Genomic DNA, 20,240 nt, shown 5'->3' on the forward strand with positions numbered 1-20,240 from the left:
ATAAAGTTCCCCTGTAACAGATATGCCACCAGATATCTGTGGCGTCTAAGAAAATGAGCACATTAATTACAATAATGGCACAAAGATTGACATGCCAACATCTATAAAAACACCTTTGGAGCCCAAGACCCTTCTTTACCACCTTGGGGCAGACTAGTCACATACTAAGCAAGTGTATAACTTCTCGCTAATGAAATCATGCAAGCTGGGTTTGCAATTAGTAAAGGGGTAAGACAGTAAGACAACTTCCCCAGATGTCATCCAGGCATACGAAAAGACAACATCATCATTTCGGGCAGCTATTGGCAAAGACCCTCCAATTCTTTCAAGGAGGTCTTTAGTTTACGTATAAAAACCACTGAGTGTTTGCCAGTTGGGTTTCTTAGCAATCCTGTTCGCAGCTTAGTCAAAAGTAGATCGGCACATCAGGTCTGGTTTGGTTCAAGAAGAAACAACAGTATGCCTCTGAAAGGGCTTCTCATTTGCTAAAGTGTTTCTTAGTATCAACAGTGATGCCTTCGCAGGCAGTGAGAGGAAGTTTACCTTCCGGAGAGAACTGAAGGCGAAGAACGCAGCTGTTGGAGAGCAAGGAAGAAAGCCTCATGTGCACACGTGACCTGCTTGAATGCCTCTGATGCTTTTACAGGGCACTCCTTGGGATGCCCACCTAGTGCCGAATTTGCATTGTGCCAAGCCAGCAGCAGGACAGCCCGGGGTCCACACCACCGCCTCCCGGGCTTCCTCTCCCCAGCCCACTCCCTTTGGCAGAAGCCAATGGAAGAAATCCTGGCCACCATATTTGCCTCAGCCCAGCCCACACAGTGCTTTCAACAACCACCTCTTCCGGTCTGTTTTCTTCTCTTTAAGATTTGTTAAGTAGAGTTCTGTGGTCCTCACGGCCCCTCTTCCAGCTCTTTAGCCCGAGAGTGGAAAACATGTCCAAGAAGGCACAGCAGCCACCCCAGACCGCTGCTACCTTTGTCTGCCCAAGCCACACACTGGAAAGTTGAACCAGACAAGGGATCTTAAGGGGATGTGATGTTCGTGCCTGTGCCTGGATGCATTCACAGTATTTTCATGCCATCCAGCACCACCAAAACTAATCGATTGGCCGCCATGCATTCCAAATAAGCAGCGAGAACAGAATTCCACAAAGGTCTCCTGGACATGGTTGCGAGTAGAACCACGAATAGAAGCAATGTGCCCACATCTGCTCTGCGACCCTGAAGCAGGCAGAACTGTCCTGCAGGCTTTGAAATATGCCCAAAGTGTCCCAATCTTACTTTTTCCCCTCTTTGAAAGTGCGTTGTAGAAGTTGAAGGAGAAAAAAAAAAAATGAGAAGAAACTTGCTTAAATATTCACCTCACCTGGATGGTTTTCAGTTGAAGCGTTTGCAAGAAGGAACCATTCAAAACGGTTTTCGAAACACGACCGCTAATTAGGACCCAAATGACTGTGAAATTGTGCTGGAGACTCAGACTGATGCTCTTGGAAACCCCGGCTTTGACCGGCAGGGAAGTCACACCTCCTGTCCTCTCCTCAGACAGCAGGCACGGGTCAGCCCTCCGACGCCGGGGCTTCCAATTAATGGCTCGGACTTCTTTTAAACACTTGCCACCACCACAGCTGATGGCTTTGTGTCATTCTTTGGTCATGCTACATGTAATTTAGTGAGTCTGTCAGGACAATGAAGAGACACGGGCTGTTTTCTGTCGCTTCTTGGAACTGTCAATCCAGTGTCTTCTTAAGACAGGACACTCTCCACAGGCTGCCCATAGCCCTGATATCCAATCAGGATGCCCAGAGGTTCTGTTTGGAAGCTCATCTCCACCCCTGGATGAGCGGTCCACCCCTCGCTGATGGCCCGCTGGCAACACTTCCTCCCACGCATGGCTGACGCAGAAGCTCGGTGCCTTCCGCACGACGCGTGAGCATCTGTAGCCACCAAGGTTTGAATCTTCTGGACATCGATGTTCACTGTGGACTCACGTTCATCGTGCTCATGCTACATCACAGGCACTGTGGGCTCTGGCAGAGTGCTTAACGGAATCAAACAAAAATGCAACACTCGCTGTGTAATTCTTTTGTGTTGTCGATGGCATGCTGTTTCTTTCAACCATACACGGCTTTGTATCTTTGATCAAGAATGGAAACACAAACCAGTCAGTTTGGCTGGAGGATTCAACAGCCTCTTTGAAGGGCTAGATAAGCTCTAATTTGAAACAAGGGCTTTGGTTCGTGTGGGGAGGGAGCCTCGCAGAGTCTTGTAACTATGTCTTTCTATCTTAGGACGCCACGTTCCGCTCAAATCTAAGTGCTGTTCTGTAGGAGTTCAAAGACTTGATTCAGTGTCTTTGCTCCCGATCAGGGACACAGAACAAAGCCTGGGAATCAGAGGAAAGTTTGGGTTGAAATCCATATTGCGGGGCAGATTTGCTTGGAGGGAAGGAGGGTGTTTTCCAGCCCCGGTCTGACATACCCCCAATATGTCTCTGCTTAGCTCTGCAAGGATCAGCCAAATTCTCAAAAACAGAACTTCAATAGGCTACTTTTATTATAGCTTAAAAATTTTAGAATAACTGTACATTTCACACAACAGGCCTGTCCACTTACTTGTAGGCAAAGCTGCTTCCCAATGGGGCCAACAAGGACCACAGAGCTTGCCACTCATCAGAAATGACCCTGGACCAGTCACTTAACTTCAGTTTTCTCAACTATATCAAATAGAAAGAACAATCCCTATCTATCTATAGCTGTTTTGTTAGACTTAAATGACATTTTTACATGGGCTACTGTGGGGTTACGGACGGACTCATTCAAGCATCTATTACAAAATAATTGAATAAATCTGTCTAAATGGGATGTGGCTGGAGCTTTTGACACAAACAGTGAAAATGCTGAGGCAAATGGGCTTGAAGAATGTAATTTCTACCTAAAACCAACATCTACCATGTACAAGACTGTTAAAGAATTTTCCAGAATACAGCCTCATGTAGGCCTCACGAAAACCTTACAGACCCATGTCACTGTCCACTGTTGCTGAGGAGGAAGCCGAAGGATGAAGAGCCTCTATCAATTGTCCACAGTCCTGCTGCCTGAATCGTGGACTGGCTGTGGGGCCACTAAAGGGGGGGCTTATCTATACACAGCTCTGTCCCCTGTCAGCCTCCTCCCCTGCCACTCATCCCTATTAAGAAGAAAACCCAATTCCCTAGAACCAAACTTGACTATAAAATTTAGAAAACTTAGGTCCGAAGACCAGCACAGACCCTGCCGGCAGCACAGACCCCACAACCTGACTCCAAGGTGGCCTGAAGTGTGTCCTTCTCCCAGCAAGCAGAGAGCCCCCGCTTGCTGGGCTGGGGAACCAGGAACCCCTCTGCATTGCATTGTTCCCAGATACTCATGCCCAGACAGCCACTTGCCCGTTTGCTGGAGCCCCGTGTCCCCTTGTAAGTCCTCAAATCTAGGTGATTCATGAACACGGAATAAACAAAATACAAGCCAAGGATGCGTCTGCTGTTTCTATGGCCAACTTTGTAGCCAGAGCTTAAACACCAGTTTTGTAAGGGGCAGGAAATTATGAAGAACAGAATGTCTGCTTTTAAAAATCTACCTTGAGCAGTGTGAGAGGAATTGCTGATTAAGCTGAAGAAATTTCCTGCTACGTTTAATAACCAAGGTCTAAGATTTAAGGTTATAATGAGGAAGGAACAGCGCTGAATCCATCATTAAACTACTGTGGATCTGAATACCTATGATTAAGATTAGTCCTTGGCCATTGAAAGCTGCTTTTACACACACACACACACACACACACACACACACACACACACAGTCACACAGGATTAAGTGTAAAAAGAAACAGAATTCTGAAAAGTAAGACAGCGATGAGAAGCAAAGACCGAAATAGCTACATTTCCCACCAGCTTCTCTAGTAAAAGTCACACTACTGAATAGAAAGGATGAATGAATGGAGAAGTGTTTTTATCCAGGGACATGTCCACTTCTGACTGAATAATTGAAAAGATACAGGCCGGGGCTCCATACGCCTTCATCCGTGTGCACACCCAACCACTTGCCCCTGAAAGAACTAACCAGAACTGAGTACATCCACGGATTTGCACTGGATATGGACGTGTACGGAAGGTAACATGTTCTCAGGCCATCTTGCTCGGTGGTGGTTGGGGTTGAGGAAGACATCTTCAGGTGTGACACCAGGTTTATGGGGTCTTATACAAGAAGAAATTGAAAAGGGAATGAGCTGAAGTCCTATTAGTCATGATACTCGACTGCTCCTTCCAGGGCAGAATCGTAGGGTTAAAAGAGAGAGAGAGACAGACAGAGAGAAAGAAGCCCCTAGAAAAACTGAGCTAATCAAACCCACAACCATCTGTGCCCCACAAACCTAGCTTCATGCCCCCTTGAAAACTGCATTTTGTTTTGGCCTTCTATGCATGTCTGAACTTCATGGTTCATTTTTAGTGGTCAGGCTTAATAATCAAAAATGCTGGATTACTTACCAAAGGCTAGGGAGAAAGCACTACATACAGGATAATCTCAGAGATCGAAGGTGTGCTATGCTATAAAACACAGTAGTATCTATTTGTTTCCATCTGCTAGGGCATGGAAAAATTGAGTATATTTTTAAGACTTGCTCTTACAAAACAACTAGCAGGTACTTAACCTGCAGGATGAAAAGGATATGAATGAGATCTTCATCATGGCTGTGGATGGCTGTGTGAAGCTGTTCTTCCAAGTACAGTAACTTCTTGTCTATGGCTTCACATTTTTCTCCAAGTTCCGAAGAAAGGAGCCAAGATTCCTGGCCAGAGAAAAATAAAAAGATCGCTCGTAAGCTATCAACTTTTTTAGGACCATGAGCACATCTGTACTGTACCCAGTGGTACCCAGGGGGAAGATTAACCAGCAGAGTCCTCCCAACTTCTGCACACCAGGAGAATCATGCCAGAACCTTAGTCTTCCCTGGAGGTCGTTCTTGTGAAGACATGAACCAATTTCAGGTTATTACCGAATGACGAGCTCCACGGGTGACCTCCCTTATCCGGTCATTTCAAAGTGCTATTTCCAGGATGTCAACTCCTAACATCAAATGATCAAAGGGGAAGCCTGAGTGTCCCAGCTGCATCCGTGGGCAGACTCACAACGTAATAGGAATTCGAAACGAAGTCAGGCTGGGGCGAACACGGGAGCAACCTGGTTGAACCTACAAGAACAGAACTATTCCTTTAAGGGCACAGGAACCCAATAGGGCAGTGGACATGTCTTCACACAGTAGTCACAGTGCCTGAAAGTTAGAAAATTAAGGAGACTTTAAATGCCACGAGATGGGCTTTATACATAGAGTTGTCATTGCCACTACCACGGGTGTTAAGCTGCTCTCCCTCACAGCAGAAGCCCCAGAAGAGCAGGACCACTGAATGACAAGACCCCATAAGAGCAAGGTGGATGGCGGTCTGCTCACTGTGGGGTCCAGAGCCCCGACACACGGCAGGCATGGGGTACTCATTGGTTCCATGAATGAACATCCAAGTCTTGGAGCTCCTTTCTTCTCAGATGCTCCCCCTTCCAACTTATATCCCATACATGAACCCCAAAAGTGGCCTATCCCACTTTCCAGGACAAAACCACCCGCAGAGCAGGGTCCAAACTCGGCCCCTTCACAACCAGCCAAGGGGCTCACACCCGTTGTGTCCCCTCTCACACGCAACCTGATTTTGGCCAACAGGATGGACCCACTGCCTTCAGTCACACTATTCTTCCAGCCATCCTGATGTGCGTTAGGTTTTCGTGAGTGACAGTAAAACCCCTAAAGGCATGGGCTATCCGTTCATCCTGTACCCTCAAGCACAGTAACTGGCATTTAGAAGCCCATGGACTTAGAAAAGAAAAGAATAAACAAGGTTAAAAAAAATAATAATAAGAGGCAAGGAAATAGGGAATCTTAGAACAAAGGGAAAGGAAAAAAGCAGCATTATGCTTAGTGAGATAAGCCAGCCAGAGAAAGACAAATATCGCATGGTATCACTTCTATGCAGAAGCTAAAAAAGCAGAATTTGTTGAAGCAGAGCCTCGAATGCTGGTTACCAAGGGTTTGGGGTGTGGGGGTGGGGAGATGTTGTTAAAAGAGACAAACTTGCACCTAGAAGAGGAATGAAGTCCTGGTTATTATCTAATGCACAGCACAGTGATTATAGTCAACAACACTGTAGTATAAACTTCAAAAATGCTAACAGACTAGATAGTGACCGTTCTCGCCACAACAAAGAAATGATAATTATGTGACGTGACAGAGGTGTTAGCTAAACCAGGACGGTGATCATATTATGATATATAAATGTCTCAAGTCAACACACTATACATCTTTTGACAGAGAGAGAGAGACAGAGAGAGACAGAGACAGAACATGAACATGGGCAGGAGTGCAGGTTGGGGGACGCAGAGGGAGGAGGGGAGACAGAATCTCAAGCAGACTCCACTACCAGCATGGAACCTGACACAGGGCTCGATCTCACTCCCCTGAGATCACGACCTGAGCCAAAATCAAGAGTCTGACACTTAACTGAGCCACCCATGCACCCCAACACGTTGTACATCTTAAACTTACATCCTATTCTATGGCAATTATATTTCAGTAAAAAACCATAATAGAAAGATATATAAATGAGCAGCAAAAAGCAAGTCATTAAAATTTAACCAAAAAATTTTAAAAATAAAAATAAATACGTACATACATATATACATACATAAAATGTAACCAAATGTAAAATCAATATTTTCTCAACCTGGAGTGAAAGGCTTAGAAGGTATACCAAAAGTAATTTTGTATAAGGGAAAGAATTAAGATATATATTTAGATTAAACTGCAGGGTTACTACAAAAGCTGCAATTAAGACCCAAAAATACAACAAAATGCCCAGGTGTGGTGATATTTTCTGTTAAAGAGGCCTTAGAGATCACGAGTTATGTAATATTATAATTGGAAGCCAAGAATAATCATTAAATACAGATATGCAATTTAATATTCATTATATTAACTCCAGAATGTTTTTGAGTTTATATCCCAATTGGTCAACTCTATTAGAATGGAACCATGCTAAGGGGAACTATAAATAACTATTGCAAATATTGGAGAAGCCTTTTCTATTGCAGGTAAATGTATATACAGAAGAAAAACGTTCACTGACAACATCAAACCATTTCAAGGACAAAGGAACACAAACAAAAAGGCCTGGGAAGCGCACAGTGATGGTTTGCCCATCATTGACCACAGCAGTGATGATGAGAAGACAGAGAATATATAAAAATCACATACACATCCTTATTTTACTGATCCTAAAAGTAATCACATTATCACTCAAAGAGGCAGACAAATCGCATGGAAGCAGAAAGAGTGGACAGTGAGCATCACCACCGACATGCGGGAAGTAAACGAGACGCCTCGAAGGAGAACATCTGTAGGCAAATGACAGGCGGCTGTGAGACCACGAGCCGTACACGGAGGAGAAAAGCATCATGTTGGGGGCGGGGGCTGGAATGCAAACATCTGAAAATACACTTGAAGAGAGGAAAAACACAGGCTTGGAAAGCAGAACCAAGGAACTGAAAGCACTTAAGATAAAGGCAAATGACTTAATCCTCCCAGTCGTGCTGAAACAAACAAAAATCAGACCTGAATTAAGTTCATTTAAAATATGGCTTTACATTTGCTCCCTAAACTGATAAGCCACACCTGTTTGCCTTGTAGAATGATGTACAGGTCGCCAGTGATTGTGTGAATTTGGGAAAGCGATTTCAGATCATGTAGCAAAAACTAAATTGTTCATAGCCTGGATCCAAGAATCCCATTTCCTGGAATCTATCACAGAGAAGTAAATTTTATTTAGATTTAAATAATATTTATTAAAACTTTTAAATAAGTATGGAAAATGTTACTTACATATGTTAAATAAAAATGTATCTTAATAATGCAAAAATATTTACACGAAAAGCATGGGAAAGAAGAAGTAAAATGTCCAACAATAAAAGGGGTGATTAAAATAAGTTCTGGCATATTTAATTCATATTTAGCCATTAAAATCATCTTAAGGCAGGTATATACAATGGAAAAAGCACTAAAATATTGACTATTACTATTTCAAGGGCTGGTGTTATTGAAGATTTTTATTTTCTTCTCCATACTTGGTTGTATTTTCCACCTCTCTAAAATATAAGAAAGAAAAAATTTACCGAGGATACTGATTCAAGCCATAATGGATGTATGGAAAAAATACACCTGAATATTGTTTAAAAACGATTTTACAGATTAAAAAGACATAAAGAGGCAAAAAGAAACAAACTCAAAGAACTCATGGTTCCGTGACCACTAATGGGAGACCTGACTGGCCCTCTGCCCCTGGGCTGTTTCCCTAAATCATAGAATTTCTACGAGGCTCCTGAACAAACCACAAACCAGACTTCTCTTGGTGGCCCGACACTCTCTGCTCCTGAACTGGTCCTGCATGTGACCCAGGTGGCCGTTATTTGAAGAATTTATGGAATCTTGGGAAGCGAACTCATTTAAGCCCTCACCTGAGCAGTGACAGCCGATGAAGGTCAGATTTATGTATTTCTACCAACCTGCTGAAAAATTCTGCTCTGTCCAAAGGAATCCTACGTGTCCACGGAGGCCAAGGTGGGGCCAGAGTCATGGGTATAAAGTGAACACAGTTGCAGAGGTCCTGCCTGTTAACCTTAAACTTGAGGGACTTGGCAGAACTTCGTGTTTTCCATGCTATGCCCAGGTATGACAGAGTGTATGTGTAGCCACAGCAATACAGCCTTCCAGAACCTTATCCCTCTGCTGTTTGTTTCTCCTCCCCTTGAACCTAGCTGGGCTGTTGAGAATCCTTCAGTGAGCAGAACACGGCAAAGGTGACATGCCTGACTTCCAAAGCCAGCTCTTAATAGATGATATGTCTTTTCCGATCACTTGCCCTTGAACCTGGCCTAAGCCCACAGCCCACAGACAAGCCACGTGTGGGTATCTTGTTGACCTGCTGAAAGCCAGGCACAGTTGGGACTTAGTCTTCAGATGAACCCAAGCTCCACATTCAAGTCATCCTGCTAATAGCCAAACACTGTGGGGGGCAGGGACAGCCCTCCCTGCAGTGTCCCATCTGAATTCCTGACCCACAGATCCATGCATATAGTAAACGGTTGTTCCAAATCACTAAGCTGGGATGATTTGTTGTACAGTCATAGAGGCTAGCACAGCAGGCAGACAGGTCATACCCTACACAGGATCCTGCATGGGTAGATAGGACTGGTGCAGAACGCTAGCATGAAGTGCACTCTCACTGGTCCCCAGCTAAAAAACCACCAGAACTGACTAGATCTTGAAGAGCAACAACACGTTAATGCCCGGGCTTGTCTCAGATGGGAAGGTCCCTGCCGTGCTGGAAACTGTGGCTCTGAGCTAAAGTTTGCAAGGAGATTTCCATGAGCCGCCACGGCCACCAGTTCCTGGTCCCCAGATCCCTGGTTCCTGGCCAGATGTGCAGGCAGGGCTACGATATACTTCTACTTGCAATGTATGTATTTGCAATAAGACCAACAGGGCCCGACCTCCTTCCACCTTTGAGAGAAATGACTCTTTCTTTAGCAGACAGCACAGCAAGGTGCTTCCACCACAAGAGGCAGAAAGAACAGGCGGATGGATTTCTGTGTCTCACACTAGCCTGGGGGAACACCCACCGCGTGGGATAAAGGACCATACGGCTGCTCTAGGTAAATGACCATGTCCTTTGCGAACGTGAGTGCGCGCTCGCTCCAGTTACAGAGGACGGCAGAGTCGCTGTGGGGAGCACCAAGCGAGATTTCTCTCTTGCTTTGGGTACCCCTTTTCTGAGTGTGTACTTTTAAGCCAGCAGGTTTTAGGCTTTCCTCTGCAGAGATGCCCCTGGCAGGAGAGCAGGGGGCTTGTTGATCAGCTATACCCCAATTTCTGATTTTATCCATTTTCTTTGACTAAGCCTTGATGGAAAGCTAAAAACAAGTAAAGGAACAGGAACTATTAAAGGGCTTTTGTTTGCTTGCTTGTCTTAAAACAAAGGAACCTTCTTTGAAAGCAATTGTCCTTCCATGAAAGCTTTGGCGGCTCTGGCATTTCGGTTAAGTGAACTGTAAGTCAGCTAATGCTGGTCAGGAGTCCCCAGCTTGGGACATGCATGAAAATGAAGCCTTTCATTTGACACCCACCTCGTTTCCCAGGACATCAAATGCAAGCTTTTATAAAAGGCCACCTCAGGGAGGGCCACTAAGGATGTCATGAACACTTCCCCGAGGATTTTAATACCTAGAAGCAGATAGAATTAGAGCTGGCAGGGGGCTCAGGAATGATCTGGTTCAGGTCTTCCTTTTAAACACACAGAAAGCCTCTCAAAGAGTCCTGTGTCTTGCTGAAGGTCACACACTGAGAAAGTGGCAGGCTGGGATCTGCGACACAGGTCTCCCATATCGAGCGGGCTCTTCCCCCTAGGTCTGACTCAGCCATGCCGAGGGGAAACACAGAAAGGGATTTTTGTTGGGCTGGCCCAGGGTGGGAGTGAGGGAGTCTACAAACTGATGACGGAAAGAGATCAGAGAAGCAAGCGGTGCCTGAAGATATCCCCTCTTTCCTCCCTTCCACACTCGGGACTCTGCGAAGTCTGCTCTGATTCCTGGAGGGCTCTGCGTCATTAAGGGGCGTATGCTCCATGATTCAGGTAGGTGAGTGTCTACTGGAGGGGGCAGTGATGGGCACCAGGACCACCCAGCTGCCATGGGGAGCTGGGAACCTTTGATCCAATTGTCCATAAAATATAAGGCTGGAAGCAGAGGAAAGCATGTGAGTCACAAGGGAAGGAGGCGAGTTTCTCCTTTTCTGAATCAGAATAGGAGAGCCTTGACCTCTCATCTCTTTTATCACCTTGGCAGCTGCCAAGTTGAAGTCGTCATGCACCGAGCTTCTCTTCCTTTGAAATCTGTAACATCTGCTTCCATTTTTATTATTAAATTAAATGTGGTGAAAAGAAAAAAAACCAAAAAAACAAAAAACCTCCAAAAAACCAAAAAACACCATACCAAAAAAACCAAAACCCCACATGAGCACATGACCGACACTTGGTAATAAAAGACCACCCACTACAAAGTCTCCGGTGTTCCTAGCTGAAATGGAATTTTGTAGGATTTGCAACTCTGAACAGATAAAGTACAGGTTGTTTGGCATTTCAAAGTGGCTTTGAAAACTCTCCAGGAATTTGTCCCATCAGGCAGTCGCTCCAGCAATTCAAATTATGACTTTTGTTTTCTGCACCTCCATCCCCTCATTTAGCCCTAGGAGTATTTTCCCTCTGGGTCAGAATGAAATAAATTTCACCAGGTAAATGGCCCCATAGCTGAGCGTTTCCCCTTCTCCACCCGACTAACACCATCTCTCTCTCTTCAAAACCCCTCAGATTCCACTTCTTCAAGGAACGCTTCTGGATTCCTGAAGCTCCTGTACCACCGGGGCTCAGTTAGGGCTCAAGCACGGTCCTTCTTCACTGGGCACATACCTGCCTGTCTCTGCCACCAGGAGGTGGCATAATGGCACCCTGCCATTCCTCTACCCAAATGACTACTGCCCCCGGGGAAGCTATGCTGTCTCTTAGGTTGCTTTACCTGTGGCATCATCATAGCAAAGTGTGAAGAGTCACACTTTGTGGGGATCCAGGGCTGTGAGCTGGTCCTCTGTGCCCACCACAGCATTTCCATACAAAAGCGTCCTTCATGGCCCTCAGAAAAAGCCCTACATCTTCCCTACCGTCCCTCCACATGGGTATGGTCTGGGAGCACTAACTTGGCCGGGCAGTATTTCATATATAATTTGCCCACCTCACCTTGTGATCAAAACCTGGAGACCTGAATGTTTGGGCAGAAATTTTCCCATTAAAATGAGTTCGACAACTCATTACTTACACTCATTGGCAACCGCTGATACTCAGATCCAAACACGCATTCAGGGGCTCGCCCAGACAGATGCCTGAAGTTGAGAGTCTGGTGACAAACCGTCCCCTGCTCCGTGGCCAGGGTCTCCAAGGGCTCTTTTCCTTAGTGATATTTCCCATAAACAAGTCTAAGTCCTCGCCTGTGACATTTGCAGAATATTGACATTTAACGTTTTTAAAACTAGAGCCCATACCCAAAGGGGAGGGAATGGATTACATCAGAGTAATTGTTTAGAAATGAGCAAGGATCTGATAGCAATATCCCTCAGGCTATCCTTGGAGCGATCAGGAAATCGTATTGGTTATTTTTATGAACAGAAAATACCTACAGAACAGAAAGCCATGTAGGTTAACTTGTCAGTTACCAGATAACGAAGCCAACTTTACTTATGAAAGCCTCTCACACCTAACAGAGCAAGCGCTTCCAGAAGTGTGGGTCGTCACTGGTGATCTGCACTCATGTGAGCAGATGGGCTACACCTTGGGATGAGTCAGTCCATCGAGAAATTTAAGTAGCTGACTTTTTAAAAATGCTGTCAACAGGCCTTCCCAAGAGAGGGGCGGTGTGATGTCTGAACGAAGAATTAGTGCTATGATTTTAAAATTAACCCGATACGATCAACAAGGACTCTTTAGGTCTATACTTCAGGTGGGCAATGCATTGCACTGGGTGCTCTATACACTCTGAAGTCATCAACGGCTTCGCTCCTTGCTGGGGAATGAGATCCATGATCAAAGGCAAGCAGCTTCCACCTTGGAGACCCTATGTTGTTGCTCTAACTCAACCAGCTTACTTACCTCCCTGTTTTCCTTGGCCATGTAATAAGGCATCGGCAATAGTTGCCTATCCATAAAAATATTTAATTCCTGCAGTAAAACTCACAGGCGACATAATAAGAATGGACAGGTGACAGAGCAGTCTCTCCTTATAGTTGGCAAGCCATCTGCATTTACAGATTACTTACACCATGGCAATATTTACATTTAAAAAAGAATTAACCCTGCACCGCACATATGCATACCGACAAAAAAAAATGGGACTTGAGTCTCATGATGTTGGTTCCGCTGTTAAGTTTCATTCCTTCTCCTATAGCTTGAGGTAAACCAGATGTGATCGCCACCATCCATGAGCTGAGCCGATGCATTAAAGCATTTCCTTAGTTCGGTATTAAAATCACAGCCTTAAGTCTGTTCCTTTGGGCTGTTTTCCAAAATATTTGCTTGGCAAATACATTCCCGGAATGCTATATGGTTTTCTTTCTCTTTTTTTTATTTATGGTCCACATAAAGACTATTTACCTACGACAAACTCCTGTCCACACCACAAATAATACCTCGCATGTCTACCTGAAATAGACTTCATAAGCACTTGTCTTTGCACATAAACACTCATTCTCTCGTCATTAATGTCAACGAGCAAAGAGGCACGGATGAAGATACGAAAAGCATATCTTTACTCCTCCGTGATACAAGTATTCCTCCAAATTCCCAAGTTATATGGCTACGCTCTGAGTAAGTGGGTATTTCTTTTAAAAGCATCCAGATGTTGTGAGTGGTAAGGAAAGCATGTGAAATATTTAGATGTCTCAGGGTCAGAGTGAGCAGTAAATTGTCTTCACGTATCTGTCCACTTACTACAGAGGAGGTGCTGGGAAACATGGTCTACACGGAACCATTTAACAGAACAAAAAAATTGATAAAAGAAAGAAGTGGCCGAGTTCTAATTTGTATAGGCTAATTGGCCTATGGTCTCTAGTTTATATGAAGGGCAATCTTTGAAAAGCTCTATTTTATATTACACGATCATTCAAGAGACCTTGGGTTGCTTTCCTTTCAGCACACATCAGTTGAACATCAAAGTCGCATAAGGCCAAACTCTATTAGAAACTCCGAGGAAAAATCTATGTGTAACTAACAGTCATATCCACTAGCAGGTACTTAAATAAGCTCTATTTAACATAAGCATTCAGATTTGGGGGATAGTGACGTCAAATCATAAGAGCCCTTTTGTAATAAGAAAAATGAGAACGGAACACAGCTGGGGGAGTTCCACATCAGGAGAATGGGCTCTGCAAGCTGTCGGTGGCTAAGAAATGCTGAACCACAAAAAGGAAACCAGGAGAACGGAATCAAACGCCAACTTGCATCTGTGTTCATTTTAGGTGGAAAGAAAAATTTTGGCGTTTGTAAATATTTTTTGTAAGCTATGCAACTATAAGACTACCAGAATTCTTGTTTTTATTTTTTTTAAGATTTTATTTATTATTTGACAGAGAGAGAGAGACACAGGGAGAGAGGGAACGCAATCAGGGGGAGTGAGAGAGGGAGAAGCAGGCTTCCCGCCGAGCAGGGAGCCCAATGCAGGGCTCGATCCCAGGACCTTGGGATCATGACCTGAGCTGAAGGCAGACACTTAATGACTGAACCACCCAGGTGCCCCCAGAATTACTGTTTTTAAATGCCAGGGTTTCGTCCTGGTTCTGGATTTTTACCCTCCACAAGGACAGCAGGCTTTACGCTCTAAACAGATCCAGGCTTTCTACCAGTTCGAGCTAAAACGGGGAGGAAGTGCTGGCAACCAGCTTGTGGGGTACAAGGACGTTCCTGACTCTAACTGCCCCAGCCCCCAACAGGTGAGAGCATCAGATGACAAGGGGGCAGAGGGTTCATTCGTTTTCCAGAAACGTGAAACCCTGGATTTTTAAAAAATCTCTCGGCTACTGGGAAGCAACGCCTGCGTAGCCATCAGATAAGCCTCCTGTGTTATAAATGGCCCAAGTGACTCCTTGCCAGCTCTGCGGCGACGATTCTGTATTGATCCCTCAGTGTTCATCAGTGTATGACAAGGAATTTCAAGGTGAAAGTGTCTCCAAGAGCCCCTGGGCGGGATTCCTCGGAAGCACTGACCTATTTTTAATTAGTGAAAGAAATGCCACTGTTAGGTCCTGGAGCGCAGAAAGTGGTTCCATAATTTTCAAAAAGTAGGGAAAGCAGGGGGATGGCGTGGGAAGAGTCCACTTCCTTTCCTTGGGCAGGTGAAGGAGGCTGACAAGCTGACAGCGTTAATTAACTGAGAGAAGCAGCAGGAGGCTGCTAACTGAGCACAGAAGGCCGCCTCCTCCCCACCTTCCAGCTCGCCCTGTGGCTCTGTGGCCTCCCTCCACCTGCAGGGCCAGGTCCGGGGCCAAGGCCAGGACGGAGCCCCGGGGAGCCTGCACGCTTCTGCTCCTATACGGTTGTGTTGTGTCTGTGGGTTGAGTTGTGTTTGTTTCTAATCCTGTGTATGCCCGGTTGTACCTGAAATTCTAATGATGTGATTTAAACAAATGCCACGGAAAGCGGTGAAACGTTCGCATGAAAGAGACTCCCTGTCTCCATGTACACCACGTTGAAAATCCTGGGGAAACTCAATAATATTTGAAGGAGAGAAGACAGGACCTGGGGGAGCATCGTTTTTCCAAATGCTCTTTGCGCTTCGGGTCCCCTTTAAAGAAACCCGCAGTGGCAGCCGCGGGAGATGCGCAGTTGCTGAGGTTTCTGCAAGATGGGCCGGGTGAAAAGGAATGGGGTTTTAGAGAGACCTGTACCCTGGAACAATGCTGCACCGTCTGCTCGAGTCTTGTTGCGAACGTCTTTCACGGCAGACAGCACACTGGCTCTTCTGATGCTGCACGAGATCGCTCAGAGCTCTGGCCCCTTTTTTGGCCCTTTTAAGCCTCTTTGGTGGCAGCTACTGGCTTGGAAAGGAAGCAGCTGGAGTTAGGGGAGAGTGATCCTGTCCAGGGAACTCCACAGGAGGGGAGCCCACTTTGCAGGAAAAACAGAAAGCACCCCAGCAGGACAGGCTGCAGACAGGAAGGAGAGAATTACGCAGGCATTAGGGCCAGAACAGCGAGTACAAAAGGGCAAGTTCACCGCAGAGGAAGCGGGCTCACTGACTTCCCCAGCTCCTGTCTGGCCCCCGTGCAATTTCTGCACCGTCTATAAACCCCGGCCAACAGCGGCTGATTGTTTCCAGAGTACGCGAAAAGCACAGACTTCTTTCGATCCGAGCTACCTCCTGCTAAAACTGGGCCTGGGCCCTGTTGCCAACTTCCTCCCCAGCCAAGCCCCAAGCAAACGACTCTGCCTCCACGGGTCCAGCTGTAAAATGGGGGACATGGCGCGGAGAGGCCCGGGGGACCATCCACATGGCAAAAGCTTTAATGAATGACGGCTCATAGCAACAATGTGGCGCGGAAACGCCGGAACCACGTGCCGGTGAAGGCTCCAAGAAGCCGTCTCCCTGGGGACCTCCTTAAGGAGTCAGCAATTTCTCAGGGGAGATTCGGGTTATAAAGAAACTGCCTGCCTTCGGGCTGTCATGCTTCAATAGAGAAACCGGTATGGGACGGCCAGACTGGCAGGGAGTCCCCAAGCAAAACCAACTCCCAGCTGCAAAGCAAAGAGACACTTTGCTTTGGATAAACACGCAAGGACCCAGACTTCAAGGACTCCCCGGCAGACTCAGGCAGCAAAATGAAGACACCTTCTAATGAGACCCTTGATTATGGTTTCTCTTAGTCTTTGGTTGTCAAAAATCCTCCATCTAAATATGAACCAGATTCTTTATTAAGCCTTTCTTGTCTGGGATTATCTCCCACTAATTCATTGCTGGCTTCTGCTTCTTGATAAGGAAAGCCAGGCATAATCTTTTTAAAAGGTCTTAGATGGATGTGATTGCCAGAAAGAGTGCTAACACCCCCCCCAAAAAAAATACAAACCCAACTTTTCAAGCCTTTACTATGTATTTTCTTAAACCTCTAACTCACTTTTAGATGCGTTATTCTATTTAAAACCTTATAACCTCATGAGATCGATTTTATTGTCCTCATTTGGGGGTCTGGGGGTGGGGGTGCTTAGCAGATGAGTAAATGCAGCCTTCAAGTGTCCTAACTAGGATCTGAGCTCCAGGCTCCTTTTGCCACACACTATACCACCTCCCCATAGCCCTGAGCCAAGAACCACTGATTCCAACATCTATGTCCTCGCTCTTAAATAGGTAGGTGTTATTTTTAAAATTGTAGTCACCTTTGTAAAGCAATAAATAAAATTCATTCTGGTGTAAAGTTACAGATGTATGCACACAGTTGTGTAACTACCACCGAAACCAAGATACGGGATGGTTCTATCACACACACACACATACACACACACACCAAAGCTTTCATATTGCTTTTTGTGAACAATCTCTTCCCTCACCCCAATTCGGGCAACAACTGATCTGTTTTCAGCTCCCATAATTTTGCCCTTTCCAGACAGTATCTGCCATCTGAACATTACCACCACTGATGAATTCGAAGGGTGTTCACCCTTCTCTGTGACTAGAAACCCAGAAAAGCAACGCAGGAACAGTAAGTGGGCTGAGGCCTGGCACAGGACACAAGACAGCACCGAAAGCTAGCGAAAGCTTCAAAATACCCTCTGGCTCTCCCACCCCGAAGGAAGCAGCAAAAAATTGTGGGAAAGCTTCAGGATTTCAGTAGGTGGAGAGAAGGTGGGGGCTGGGGGCAGGAAGGCCCCGGAGCTCAGAGAAGCAGCCACTGTCGCTCTACTACTCCCTGGAGTTACAATCTGGGCCTCCTCCTCACCAGAAAATTCATGTATCATTCTATGATAAAGTTCTACACTATTCACTCTTGACTTTGCATTCCTACTTCATAGCTCTGTTTTCCTACGGTCAGATGGGCAGGTGCTCCTAATCGTATGCGAGAAGAATAATCCTCTTAGAGCTGGGAATGTCATCCGCCAGAGAGCCTGGAGGGACAATGGCACAGAAGGGAGGGAAGAAGGGAGGCTCCTCCAAAAGGTGGAATTTGCTGAATCAGTCCTGACCCATGTCCCAGCGGACCCTATCCCTCGCCTGGCTTGGCTCCTGCCTTGGCTCCTGGCTGTCCTGGTACTGAGTTTCTGGGAGCCCTCTGTGGACAGTCAACCCTACTTTCAAAGGCTCAGACCCAGGGCCCGCAGTATTTTCAACCCAGAGCTGTGACCCCCTGGCTTAGGTGGCACTTCCCTCCCCACAAGAATCTTCTTTCCTGCCAGCCGACTCCACCAACAGGGCTGGTAGCCACCTGCAGTGCCCCAGCTAACAAAGGACTTGCGACCATCTAGAGCTCAATTTAAAGCCTAACTTAAGAGGCCAGCAGGATTCCAGGGAGTGACAACAGCCCTCTTTCTCATAAGATTATTCAATTCAAATATGGGATCAAGTATCAATTTTCCAAACAGTCCAGAAGGCAGTGACTGCAGCCCAAGTTGCCAGTGAGTGTCTGGTCCTACAGATAGGACAGGCAGGCCTGCCCGGGGGAGTCGGGGTGGGGGTATTTGTGGCACAGGTCTGGGGGGGGCATGTCTAATGTCACATGTGAGCCGTGAACATGAAGTGATATGTTCCTTCAGCCTCACCAGGATTTTGTTTCCTTTTAATTTAGAACACCTGAGTACCTAGTCAGAAAAAGAGCTCGAAAGCCTCCTGGTGTGGTACTAAAATTAGGGGGGAAAAAGTTGCCAAGAGAACGTTCATTGAAAAGTGTCTTATTAGGGTTGGAGGGGAAAGTGGTGGGGGGAGAGATGGACCAGGGAGAGAAGGGGGGGGGGGGGGGGGAAGGGGGGGGGCGGGGGGGGGGGGGGGGGGGGAGTGGAGCACTTCTCTCTTCATCTAGGTCGCCTTGGAGTGAAATGTTAATTAAATAAATCCACATTTTAATTATATAGATGATATATACATATGTATATATCATAAGCCAAGTATCAGGGTTTTTTAAAAAAAATGCAAAGAGTATATTACAAATATCCATTATGACATTGTTTGGGCCAAAACAAAGGGATGCATACATATATTTGAATGTTTGATTCTACTCAATACTAATATAGAGAGAGATATTCTAATAAATACTGATATATAGATTCTAAACATATAACTAAATACACACGGGACACATATAACAGTATACACAACAATATGTTATATACAGCATATGTGCTGAATGCTGTATATATTAATTATATACCAGATTTCTATTCTAACTCTAGCCATTAAATTAGAACATCGAACTAAATATGCCAAAAATGATTCTTTTTGCTCTTTTATATTTAAAACTTCCACAAAAATTCTACATTATTTTGTAATCGTTTTCCAGGATTATTAAAACCTTCAAAAGGTTGCATGGTTTGATGGGTCGCCCTCCCAATATTTACTGTTCCCATCTGCAGTGTGGCCCCAAAATACCCCTCTGAGTGGGGACCCTGTGAGGCTATAGAGATGGACAGACCTCTTTCTGTTCGCTGCCAGCAAAGTACAGAGATGGACTTGGGTGAGCCTTCCAGTCTTCAAAGGCCTGCAAAGGGGTCTTCCTCTCAACTTCAGAGTGGAGCCTGGGGGAGATGGCAAGAGTGGATGGACAGACGGGTCCCACTAAGTCATCTGTCTGCTTCTCGTCTTCCGCAGACAGTGTGCATGTGGCCTCCTGGAGCTGTAGGCTCTGGATAAGCAACCGACAAGCTTCCAAGTCAGCTCCCCACACTTTTCCAAGGAGTGGACACTTGCAGCTGAAACAGAGGGGAAACAAAGGCAGAAAGACTTATTCTGTGATGTTTCATCTTACCAAGTCAATAGCCTTTGCGCTTTACCAATAGTCAATAGCGCGTCATCTTATACCTAACAACTTAATTTCATATACTGGTGGATTGTTTCAACCAGAAGGTAGAGAGGGGTCAAATCTGTATACCATCAAGTAACAGTGAAATAACCAGTGGTCCTTCTTAGCTACTGGTTCTGCAAGGACATCCAAGATCTGGTGTATTTTTCCAGACTCAGTGGTCCAGTACAACACAGCCCCTGCTCCTGCCTGTGCTCCAGCCCAGCTGGCTTCCTTTGCGTCCCTAGACTTTTCCAACTCCCCCAGCTAAGTGCTTTTTCATATACCTAGGCTGTCCCTCCCCACCATGCCCGCCTACCAGTACCTACTCACCCAGGTAACTGAGTGCAGCAGTGCATGGGTAATACAAACCCTAGCACCAGACCAGCAGCTTCAGTGACAGAAAACAACAGAGCAGAATGGACTCTGGCTAGTAAGAAGAGCATACCCATCTACAAGGAGCCCTTCATCAGCCCAGGCCAACTACAATTTCAAGTCCAACTAAAGGAATACAGGTTTGATGTTCACCAA

General features: G+C 45.7%; 1 protein-coding gene across 1 annotated transcript in view; it reads right to left on the reverse strand.

Annotated features, from left to right (window-relative positions):
* Nucleotides 1-1,745: 1,745 nt before the first annotated feature.
* The window catches only part of LOC111160496 (disrupted in schizophrenia 1), a 294,921-nt gene continuing 276,426 nt past the window's right edge, over nucleotides 1,746-20,240 (reverse strand). Inside the window, exons 11-13 of the mRNA XM_022523643.1 lie at nucleotides 19,344-19,620; nucleotides 4,689-4,826; nucleotides 1,746-2,006 (exon numbers count right to left, since the gene is read on the reverse strand). Coding sequence (XP_022379351.1) covers nucleotides 1,746-2,006; nucleotides 4,689-4,826; nucleotides 19,344-19,620 — 676 coding nt within the window. The remainder of the gene's footprint in view (nucleotides 2,007-4,688; nucleotides 4,827-19,343; nucleotides 19,621-20,240) is intronic.

The sequence above is a fragment of the Enhydra lutris genome, unplaced genomic scaffold, assembly GCF_002288905.1.
Source record: "Enhydra lutris kenyoni isolate GAN:26980312 unplaced genomic scaffold, ASM228890v2 scaffoldscaffold76, whole genome shotgun sequence".
Classification (NCBI taxonomy): Eukaryota; Metazoa; Chordata; class Mammalia; order Carnivora; family Mustelidae; genus Enhydra; species Enhydra lutris.